Here is a 12,116-nt window from a genome sequence, read left to right on the forward strand (position 1 = left end):
TCATGCTAACGTCTACCAGGAATTGAAATACAAGTCCTTTCAGCCCATTTTAACTGTGGAAGAAAAGCCCTGTACCCTGAATCATAGCCAACGTCTATCAGAGGCAATTTATTTAATACACAAACATTCCTTCTTAGAGAGAGGTCCAAATGGGCAAAATTCACTCTGTTAACTCTGAATTCCCTCTCACTCAAGCAAGCAATTTCCATGTATGTTTTATAGTAATCCTAACACAAAAAGACAAAACTCCACTGTGAAATAATCAAAGGTATATAATGTATGTTTAGACTACTTTATCCAAATGGAACAATAGTAATGTTAATGCTAACATACCTTTTGAGAAAATATTTTCCTAAAACCAATCATTCCCTCTTTTCTATTCCTCTTTCATCTTGTTCAAAGGTGAATTAATTAAGAAATAGCTTTCTTTTTTGAATTAAACAAACATTTTCCCACTCTTAGATCACCACAAGTTTCAGGGAATGAAGGTCTCTCTCTGATATTGATTAAATCTTGGCTCAAGGAAGGCTGATTAAATAAATCTTTGAATTGGGTGAGAGCAAGCCATTATCATAATATATCATTTTTTAATATTTATTATGACACATGGGATATCTTAATACTATTTGTTTTTGTGAACCTATGAGAATAATAATAGTATAACTATTTATTATTCACATTTTGTAGACAGAAAACCAAGACTCAGAGAGATGGAGTGACTTTTTTAGGGCCACATTGCTAATAATGCCAGAATTGGAAAAAAGAACCTTTCCTAGGCTTCTAATTCTTGATCGAATGCAATGCTTTCTTGCTAATGAATTTATATATATATATATATATATATGCACACATATATATTACTTCATATATATTTGCTATACTATTTTCTATGTGTGTACAGATATATATAGATATCTATCTATATATATCTATACACACATACATACATAAAGAGAGAAGTATAAAGGTAGTATCTAGGACTTTTCCTTTAGTATAAAGAAGGTATATTAAGGTTCTTCTTAAAAATCTCAATAGCAAAATGTAAACAAGCTCCTCATTCAACCTGATGGGATTATATAGGGTATTGGCCATTGGATGAAGGCAAATGGTGGAAAAAAAGGAACTTCTAGCAATTGGTTGACTTAAAGGATCAGCCACAAGAAAGAATAAGCTCTGAGAAGAGTTTGTTCTTTACCTTTTCCTTTGTGCCTCTTGGAGAATGCAGCAAAGTTGAAAGGAAATTTCTGCCTCCTTTATAATCCTCCCCTTGTCCCTCCTGCCACATACCACAGTTGTAATGCCATGTTCTAGCAGAAGCCCATGACAGCAGCATCCAATGGACAGATTTCCACTGTGTAGTCAAAGTTGAGTTGGATCAGCAAGAGGAATTGAGAGTCCAGCCCCTGGATTTGAGGTCTTGCTTGGGAAATGGCAGATTGCAGAGCCATGTCTCTCTTTGATCCCAAGGGGTATGGATTTTAGTTCAATCAATCAATCGATTAGTCAACATTTATTAAGCACCTACTATGTACCAGGCACTGTGCTACTTGTTGGGGATACAAAAAGAGGCAAAAGACAGTCCTTGCCTCCAAGAAACTTACAATCTAAAGGAGGAGACAACATGCACCATGTTCTTTCCAGGAGGGTAGGGCTATATCCAATGACAGGATTTTAGCCTCGTTCAAAGCTGGGGATGGTGAAGATCATGGCCAAGCATCAGAGCTATGTGCTCCACCCAAGAGCAAGCCAAAGGTAATGAGTGTCCCAGCAAACACATGGCACCTTGTGAGGAGCAGGATGAGGATGACATAAGGAAAAATAAGGTGTCTAGCAGCTTTGGAGGCATATGTTGCCTTGGCCACATGTATCATCTATATCTATACCTCTATATTTGTAAACTTTGTGGATATGTAGATTTGTCATTGATTTTATATATATATATATATGAGAGTGTGCGTGCACTAGTCTTGGGTGAGATGTTTGTTGTTACTATGCCTTTTTCAGTAAGTGCCTTTGCATTAAAGTTAATGTTGTTTTCTGACTGACAAAAGGCAAACATGCTTGTGAAGGCTTTTGTTGTTGTCAGTCATTTCAGTTGTGTCTGATTCTTTGTAACCTCATTTTTGGGGTATTCTTGGCAAAGACGCTAGAGTGGTTTGCTATTTCCTTTTCCATCTCATTTTATAGATGAGCAACTGAGGCAAAAAGGGTCAAGTGACTTGTCCAGGGTCACACATCTAGTAAGTGTCTGAGGCTGAATTTGAACTCATGAAGATGAGTCTTTCTGATTCTAAGCCCAGTACTCTATCCACTGAGTCACCTAGCTGTCCCTGTGAGGGCTTAAAAACTATAATTTTAGGGATTTTGAATTGAACCTTGGGTAGTAGTTCCCTGCAGGGTCCCACTTATGAGTTTGTGTTACTGAGGCAACCCAACAGGATACCGTCAGCGGATCTCAGAATTAGAAGGGATATCAGAGGTCACCTAGGGCAGTGAGGTGGTGTAGTGGATAAAGTACCAGGCCTGGAGTCAGGAAGACTCATCTTTATGAGTTCAAATCTGGCCTCGGACACTTACTAACTGTGTGACCCTGGAGAAGTCACTTAACCCTGTTTGCCTCAGTTTCCTCATCTGTAAAATGAGCTGAAGAAGGAAATGGAAAACTGCTCCAGTATCTTTGCCAAGAAAATCCCAAATGGGGTCATGAAGAGTCAGATACAACTGAAAAACAATTGAATTGAAATCAGAGGCTTATCCAAAAGACAATTTCCATTGCAATAAAGCAACAAGTCATCATCCATCCTCCATCCTCCATCCATCATCCACCATCCATCCACTATCCATCACAGTGATGGTGTACACAGTTCTTCCTTGACTAATCCATTTTCTTTATATCAAACAAAAATCTGTCTCTGCAATTTCCACCCACTGCTTTTTGCCCTGCTCTCTGGGGCTAAGTAGATCAAGTCTAATCCATCTTCCATTTAACAGACATTTGAGCACTTGAAATAACTATTGTGTTCCTCCTCAGTCTTCTCTAGGCCAAATGTCCCTATTTCTTTAAACTGATCTTGTTATGGAATGTTCCCCAATCCTCTGACCTTGCTGGTCATACCCCAACGTGTTCTTCCTATTGTGTGATATTAATCCTTTCATTGGCATTTTGCGTTACAAAATACTGTCATATTTTTGGAGTTTAGTATTGAAAGGTACTATGGAAGTCATCTTATCCAACTCTTTGATTGAGAAAAAGGAGGCCCTGAAGGATGGAGTCACTAACCTAAGGTCATATAGAGAGTACATGACAAATTTAGGATTCTAATTCAAGCTTTCTAGCCCCAAATTCAGGGCTCTTTGCACCTCAGCACACTGCCCAGCCCCATACAAGACTGAATCTGATCTTTTACTCCCTAATAAAATTAGAATTCCAGTTTGCTATGTGAAATAGCAACTGATCCAAAAAATGGTTCTCTCTCTGGGAAAGATGTTGGAAATATCTGGTGAAAAGCTGATTTGAACATTCCTATGTAAAAGCAGGCTTCTTAGGGAGAAACCTGACCTCTTTGAGGCAGCAAAGTAGAGTAGGGAGAATCTTGAACTTAGATTGATGAGCTGGGTATGAGCCCTGGCTCCAATACTTGTTAGCTTCTGGTTACTCTAAGCCTCAGTTTCTTTATCATGAAATGGGGATAATATCTGCCCTGCCTACCTCCAAGGACTGTTGAGATGATGAAATTAAATAATGTATGTGAAACACTTTTTTTTTAAACTATAAGATACTATAATACAAATCAGAGCCATGGACTGGTAGGCATTTTTATAATCTGAATATCTTACCCAATTCATTATGAGCTAGAATTCTTTTCCTTGGATGAACAATGTCTTTTAAACCCAAGAGCTTTGGCCCAAAGTCAAATCTCCTCATTTAACACTTTACATGGGTATAAATCTGTCATGTCTTTCTTAATTGGTCAAAGTTAGACATTTTTGACAACCCCAGACTGTTTAATTGCTTCATCTCATGAAAAGGTTAAACTCTCTCCTGATCTCTCACACCTGTCATTCTCTGGCGTTTGCCAGTGTTTGGCAGCAGCTTGAATTACGCCTTAGCCATTGTGTATGCCTGTCATAAATCTTATCTTGAATTCTGGCCCCGTTCCGCTGGTTCCCTTTTATAGCTCCTACCACATATAACGTAAGGCTTTATTTATTCTCTGCTGTTCCTGAGTGCAATCCTTGGATGTGGGCTCATCTGGAGCAATCACTTGTAACGAGGTGCTTTCGGTGGAGTGTGTACATTTTGCTGCAACGTTAATCATCATCAGCGTCAGCATCAGCTGGAGCTCCAGTGTTTATACCTCATTTATTATTCCCGATCTGCTTTATTTAATAAATGAAAATGTCTAGCTAATGGGAGGAAGTTGTGTAAATATTTCAGTGAGCATGAATAATACGGGAGGAGAATGAGCCAGCAAACACTATTTGCAGTATAGTTACTGCCCTTAAGGGCATTCGTGGAGCCAGTCATGGTATCTTAGAATTTCGGGATTTTCAAATCTTCAAAATTCATAGGATCCCAGAAGGGAAAAGGAACTTCAAAGGTCATCCAGTCAGACCCTCTACTTCTGTCATCCAGTACAAGTGTGTGAAAAACCTCAGGGATGGGGTAGCCCACTCCGTGGTTAGATAGCTCTTAGAAACAAACATTCATTGAGGGAGCGCCTTAGGGAGATACAGTGATAGACAGATAGATACTAAAGGCTTAGGCCCTGCCTTCTAGGAAGTTGAGATATGATAGGAGCAGAGATAAGGCATGGACATGAATAATTATGATATGAGACTAGGAATGCAATGAAGGCAAAGGAAAGTTTCAGACAAAATACTGGAAGAAATTACAAAGTCAAAGATCACTTTCAGCTGGAGGAAGGTGAGAGTGAATAGAGGGTCAAAAAAAGAAAAAAGATTTGTGGAAGGGAAAAAGTATTAGATTTATAATCAAAAGATGTAAGTTTGATTCTCAACTCTTTCTGTCTTTATTTCTGTGTGTGTGTGTGTGTGTGTGTGTGTGTGTTTTTCTCTCTGTCTGTCTGTCTCTTTGTCTCTGTCTCTCTGTGTTTCTTTCTGTCCCTGTATCTTTCTATCTGTGTCTCACCTGGAACAAGTCATTTAACTTCTCTGGGTCTTGGTTTGCTCATCAAAAAAGTAGGGGATCATAAAAGTTGCTTTGTAGCATAAAGGGCTATAATAAATATTAACTGAGATAAAGGTAGGCAATGTACTTTGTAATTATAAATACAGGGTGTCCCAAAAGTCGTAGGGCTTAAAAAAGCTTAAAACTGCGTTAGGGCTTTTGGAATACCCTGTATATAAATATAAATATGAATATGAGCTTCTAGTTCTAGAATCATGGAATTTCAGAGCTTGAAGGAATCTTAAAGATAATTTAGGCTACCCACCTTGTTTGTTTTGTTTTTCGGTCAAGAATGCATTAGATTTGAAGCTAGAAGAACTCGGGGTTAGAACGGTTTAGGTGAATTACCCAAAGTCACACAGAGGCCCTAAGGGATCAGAGCCAGGACTAGAATCCAGGTTATTATATTCCTTGACCAGGCCTCTTTTCACTAGCTCTCTTCTGCCACTTTTACCCAATCATTGAACTCTTGAATGGTATCTACCATTTTTTTTCCTTTAGATCAGAAGAAATGAAGAGCTAACAAGCAATCAGGATCTTGTCTTACCCTGATTCAATTTATGAAGCAATCTCTAGGGATAGTATTAACTTACATGTATTTTACAGTTTATGAAACCCTTTTGCATCTGCTATTTCACATGAACCTCACAATAACTCCATGCAGGAACAGCCAGAGAGACAGGAAGGGGAAGTGACTAGAATAGAATTCTGGCAGTGGGGACAGGGAGACAGGCTCCAATTCTGCCTCTAACAGTTATTAGCTGCATGACCTAGGGCCAGCAACTTTATCACTTAGTTCCCTTGTCTCTAAAATGAGGATAGTAATAATATATCTGTAGGATCTATCTCATAGGCTCATTGTGTAGCTAAAATGAGATTGTATATCTAAAATGTTTGCAAACTTGAAAACACCATAAGAAAACACCATAAGTGATTATATAGTTATATACATAATAATTATATAATTATTAATTATTATTGTTATTATTATGCAGAGCAAGGATTATTATTCCCATTTTACTGATGAGAAAAATGGAGTACATAGAATTAAAGTGATTCATCTAGGGTCATACAACTATAGTTAATAATAATCATAGTTAACATTTACATAGTGCTTTACAAAGTAGTTTATAAATATTATCTTATTTTGTGCTCACAGCAGCTTTAGGAGGTAGGTGCTAATACTATCCCCATTTTAGAGATGAGCAAACTGAGACAGACCAAGTTTAAGTGACTTTACCAAGGTCATACAGGCAAGAAGCATCTAAAGCTAGATTTGAACTCTGATCTTCCTGTCCGAAGGGCAGCTAGGTGGCATGGTGGATAGAGCATTGGGCCTGGATTCGGGAAGACTTATCTTTCTGAGTTCAAATCCGAGTTCAGATACTTACTAGCTGTGTGACCCTGGGCAAGTCACTTACCCATGTTTGCCTTAGTTTCCTCATCTGTAAAATGAGCTAGAGAAGAAAATGGCAAACCACTCCAGTATCTTTGCCAAGAAAACCCCACAAGGAGTCATGACGTGTTAGGCATAACTGAAAAAGACTAAACAACATCAACTTAGTGATTCTAGGTTCCTGATGCTATATCATTTAGCTGCCTCACTAGGATAGTTCTCTGTTGCCAAGCTGAGATTAGAACTCATAGTCTTCTGACCTCTACTCCAGTTCTTTTCATAGCACATTGAACAGTCTCTCTCTTCACCATGCTTTGTTGTTTTTAAAATGCTCTTTTTGTCCTAGCCATTTCCACAGGTTTCAACCTAATTGGCTAGGGTAGCTTACTCCTTTATGACTGAAATATGTTAGGATAGTATGCGAGATACCTTTTTTTTTTTTTTTTTTGCAAATGAAATATGCAGCATAGGAGTAAGAAAATGATGCTATGATAGGGTTAGGGAAGTTATATTCACAACTGCTTTAATTTATGTACAGATCATAATCACCTATGGTAGGTACAGTGGGCAGCCTTTCCTCCTCTCCTACCCCAGCCTGCTCACTGCCTGGTTCTCAGCTACTGTTGGAGGGGAAGAGGGTAGGAGCTCTTCCCCCTAACTTTTATATTAATCACTCTCTCTAGACTAGATGCTGATTTCCATCTAACCCCCAAAACTTATCTCCATGGGAAAGAACCCAGAGCCCCCAATCCACTCTGACCCTTAGGCACACTTTTCCCTTAATAATTGTGGGCCTGATTAGTCCCTCTATCCCCTCCCCCTTACCTGTGGTGTGGCCACTGCTCAAACCATTTGGATGGACAGGGAGTTGCCAACCACATCTTCCACAAGATGGAGGATCAGTGAGCCTTGCCTTTTGCTGTCTTTTATGTATCATCTACCCCAATTAGAATGTGAGCTCCTTGAGAGTAGCGACCATCCCACTTTCTATTTTTATCCCAAATGCTTAACACAGTGCTTGGCACATAAGTCTTAAATGCTTTTTTATTCATTCATTCATTGGTCATATCATTTTTCTCTTTGTTGGAAGAGATCAGGGTTAAATGGAACAATAATAATTACACTTTTAGTACTTTTAGGTTACAATAATAATAATTATTATCATTTATATAGCTTTGATCTCTACAAAGTGCTTTCTATGTGTTCAGTCATTTGATCCTGATCCAAATGAGGAAACTGAGACACAGAGAGGTTAAGTTACTCAACTAGGGTCAGGTAGATAGTGTTTGAGGCTAGATTGAAAATCAGGTCTTCCTGACTTCAAGTTCTATATGTTATCCACTGTGCCACCTCAACGCCATGTGGAAGGTAGTACAAGTATCTCCATGTTATAGATGAAGAAACTTGGCCCTAAATCAATACAATGATATGTCCTGGGACCAGGGTTGTGCTGGAGCCAACACATAACAGCTGTCTGCCAATTGTTAGATTTTTAGTTTGAGCACTTATACCTTAGAAATTGGGATGACAAATCAAGACTTGATTCATTGTTTTTTTGATTGTCTAGCCCAGGAGTGGGGAACCTGTGACAGGGCTGCACTTGTGGACCTAGATGGCCATGTATGGTCTCTAGGACACAGGTTTCCCACCCCTGGCTAGACTTAAGAAAGTGATGGAGAAATGTTACTAAAGCAGATTAAACTTAAAAGTATGTCATGCAGCATACTTCTGCCTGTTGGTAAGCAGCAGAGTCAAAATTGTATCCCAGTGACTTTAAGCTCAGTGAGTTTTCTATCGCATCTCAGCTGCCCTTCCCAAAATGTCAGCTCCATATGGGTAATAGGCCCATTACATGGAAACATTTCTAAAGCCTGGCTTCCAGGGATCTTGATGGTTGGTGACTTGGTAGAAAGGACACAGCGTCCAAGGTTCTAGTCCAAGTACTTCCACTAACTTGCTATGTAACTGGAATCCATGTTCCTTTTCTGAGTATGTTTTCCCATCTATAAAGTGGAGATAATCTCAGCTGTTCCTACCTCGTACACTTGCTGTGAGAATCCATGAGGATCCAGTGAAATAACAGATGTTAAAGCCTTTGAAAGATCATTGAATGCCTTGGAAATGTTTGATGTTGTTTATTATTCTTGTTGTTATTGTTATTACTGTTGTTCTTTTAATAGGAAAGAGTCAGCCTACTTGAGAAGATAACCAAGGAGCATGAACAGTACAAGGCAAATGTGGACCAATTTCAGCTGTGGCTAAATGGGGTGATGGAAAAAGTGAACACCTCTCTAGGACGAAGATGCAAGATGTCTGCCAAGCAGCAGCTCAAAACTTTACAGGTAATTTCACGTATTGCTTATCTTCAGACTGAAGGTTTTGCTAAGGGATATTCATGTTGTTCCTGTCTAGACTGTCCTGACTCAAGGAAGAATAGGGAATACTCTGTGGCAGGAAGAAGAGCATTGCCATCTTCTGTTCTGGCAAGCCTTGTTAACAAGCATTTATTAATCACTTACTATGTGCCAGGCACTGTTCTAAATGCTGAGAATACAAAGGGGATCTCATCACATGTGCAAAATAAATGTATGGTTGTTTATGGATGGAGAGTACTAGTAATTGGGGTGATCAGCAAAGACAGCATTTAGAAGGTAGCGTGTGAGCTGAGTCTTGAAGGAAATAAGAGGCTTAATGAGGTGGAGGAGAGGAGGGAGTACATTCCAGAAATACAAGGCACTGGGTTGGCTATCGAGGTATATCACCTCAAGGTCATCAGCCTCCTCCTATGTATATAAAAAAGTGCTGGGAAAATAAACAAGCAAAACAAAACAAAACCAGTCACTCTTCTCAAGGAGCTCACAGTCTGATGTGTCCTTCTAAAAAGGGATGTGGCCTAGAGACATATCAGGGATTGATGGGAAGTGAACCATCAACTGCATAACTGCAATTATTCAAATCACTTGCCATTGTTTAGGATTTGGGCCTCCTGCTCCAAGGTAAGCAAAGTAGGTCACTGCAAAGAGTTCTGGACTTGGAGTCAGGGACTTGGGCATTAATCCTGGGTCTGATGCCTATTAGCAGTGTGATCTGAGGCAAGTCACTGAGCCTCACGGAATCTCAGAGATATTCTAATTGAACCTGCATGTGATCTAGAATTCCTTCTACAGCTTCTGCACAAGTGGTCATCTAGCCTTTACTTGAAAACTTTAAGTGAAAGGAGAAAACCTAATAACCACCTCCCGAGGCAACCCATTCCATTTTGGAAAAACTGTATAAAGTTTTTGCTTTATATCATGATTTTTCATTTGTTGATTCAGTCATTCATTCATTCAAGCCTAAATCTGTCTTTCTGTGACTTCTTTTTTTTTTTTTTTTTTTTTGTTGCTTTTTTGGTGAGGCAATCAGGAGTAAGTGACTAGCCCAGGGTCACACAGCTAGTAAGTGTCAAGTGTCTGAGGTCAGATTTGAATTCAGGTCGTCCTGACTACAGGGCCAGAGTTCTATCCAGTATGCCGCCTAGCTGCCCCACTGTGACTTCTTTCAATGGGTTCCAGCTCTGCCCTCCAAGGCTCCATAGAACAGTTTCAATCCATGTTCAGCATGAGAGCCTTACAAACACTTGAGGACAACTATTGTGTGCTCCAGCCCTAGGTTTTCTTTTCTGGAGACAAAACATTTTTAATTCCTTTTCTTGGTCCTTTGATAATATGGGCTATAGTCGTTTCATCACTCCCCTTCACCCTTCTGTGGATGCTTCGCAGCTTATCAATGTCCTTCTTAAGATGTGTAATGTAGAATTAGACACATCCCACAGATGTGGTCTGACCAGATTCAAATACGGCGGGACTATTCACTTTATTCCTTCTGAACATGTCTTTTTAATGCAACCTGGGATAGCATTACCTACTTTGAGTTTCATTTTACACTACCGACTTAATTTGAGCTTGCAGTTCACTAAAACACACAGAATTTGTTCATGGGACCTATTGGTCCAGGAGTGTTTCCCTTCTCTTCATTTGTGAAGTTGATGTCTTGAACCTAAATGCATTATATTTCACCTTCAATAAATCGATTGACAAGCATTCGTTAGGTGCCTATTATGTGCCTGGCATGGGGGGTACAAAGACAAAAAGAAAACAGGCTTACGTTTAAGCAGCTTATGTTCTATCAGGGGATCTAACAAGCACATACATAAACATATACAAAATAAATATATGGTAGATTATGGAGGAAGAGCACTAGCAATTGGGGGTGATCAGGAAAGGTATCATTTAGAGGATAGAGCTTGAGCTGAATCTTGAAAGAAAAAACAAATTTTATGAGGTAAAGGAGAGGAAGGAATACATTTCAGTAATATAATTATTGTAATATATTCGGTATCCAGGGGTATATAAAGAGCTGAAGATTGCAATCTGATTGTATGCACCTAAGTAGTTAACTTATAAGATGTGCCACATCTTCTTCACCCTGACCCTGATCTGTAAAGCCTCATGGAGAAGGTAGGGGGGTGAAGGATGGGTTTGTGGATTTTGGCAATACAGCTTCAGAGTAAATACATGTTCCACATAGGGAAGTGGAAAACTGGTAAAATTACTTGAGTTTATACCAGTATAAATATTTATAAACTGGGCCAAAAGGCAGATTTGTCTTGCTTATTTGTTGACATAGGTTATTCAATGCCTATTTTTGAGCACTTAGGAATATTTGAAAACTTGATTGTTTGGACTTTTAAAGCCCTTCATAAGCTGGGTCATTTCAACTTACCCCCATCCCCACATATACTTCAATCCAGTGACAATGGTCTCTCCACTGTTCCTCCAACAAGACCCTCCGTCTTCCAACTCTAAGCATTTTCACTGGTTCTCCCCCATCTTTGGAATTCTCTCCCTCTGAATCTATGCCTCTTGGCTCCTGGCTTCCTTCAATTCTCAGCTAAAGTCCAACTTTGTACAAACCATTTCAGATTCCCCTTAATGCTAATGTTTTTTTTCTTTGGGGTTATTTCCTGGGCAAGTCACTTAACCTCTGTCTGCCTCAGTTTCCTCAACTGTAAAATGAGAATAATAATAGCACCTACCTCCTGGAGCTGTGGTGAAGATCAATTGAGACATTTGTAAAAGCATTTGGCACAGTGCCTGGCACATAATAGGTGCCATATAAATACTTACTCCCTTCCCACTTCCCTCATCCTGTAGATCTCATTTGCACACAGTTGTTTGCATGTTGTTTTTTCCATTAGACTGTGAATTCCTTGAAAATAGAAACTGTCTTATCTTTCTCTGTATCCCCACTGTTTAGTAAGGTTTCTGGTGCATAGTAGGTACTTAATAGTTATCGATTGACCACTCATGGGAAGTAGTTTGCTGTAGTGAAAGAGCACTGTGCTAGAGGTCAGGGTCACTGCCAGGCTCTTGTACTGGCTCTTCCATTAACAAGTTCTGTGATCTCAGGTCCTTCATTTGTCAAACAAAATAGTTAAGCAGAGTGCCTGGCACATAGTAGGTGCTTCATTAATGCTTGTTGATTGAT

General features: G+C 39.3%; 1 protein-coding gene across 4 annotated transcripts in view; it reads left to right on the forward strand.

The window, feature by feature from the left end:
- The window catches only part of SYNE3 (spectrin repeat containing nuclear envelope family member 3), a 175,226-nt gene that overhangs the window by 79,273 nt on the left and 83,837 nt on the right, over positions 1-12,116 (forward strand). For all 4 annotated transcript variants that reach the window (XM_027856572.1, XM_027856573.1, XM_027856575.1 and 1 more), the window contains one exon: positions 8,768-8,929. In XM_027856572.1, coding sequence (XP_027712373.1) covers positions 8,768-8,929 — 162 coding nt within the window. The remainder of the gene's footprint in view (positions 1-8,767; positions 8,930-12,116) is intronic.

The sequence above is a fragment of the Vombatus ursinus genome, unplaced genomic scaffold (genome assembly GCF_900497805.2).
Source record: "Vombatus ursinus unplaced genomic scaffold, bare-nosed wombat genome assembly UNPS02011572.1, whole genome shotgun sequence".
Taxonomy (NCBI): domain Eukaryota; kingdom Metazoa; phylum Chordata; class Mammalia; order Diprotodontia; family Vombatidae; genus Vombatus; species Vombatus ursinus.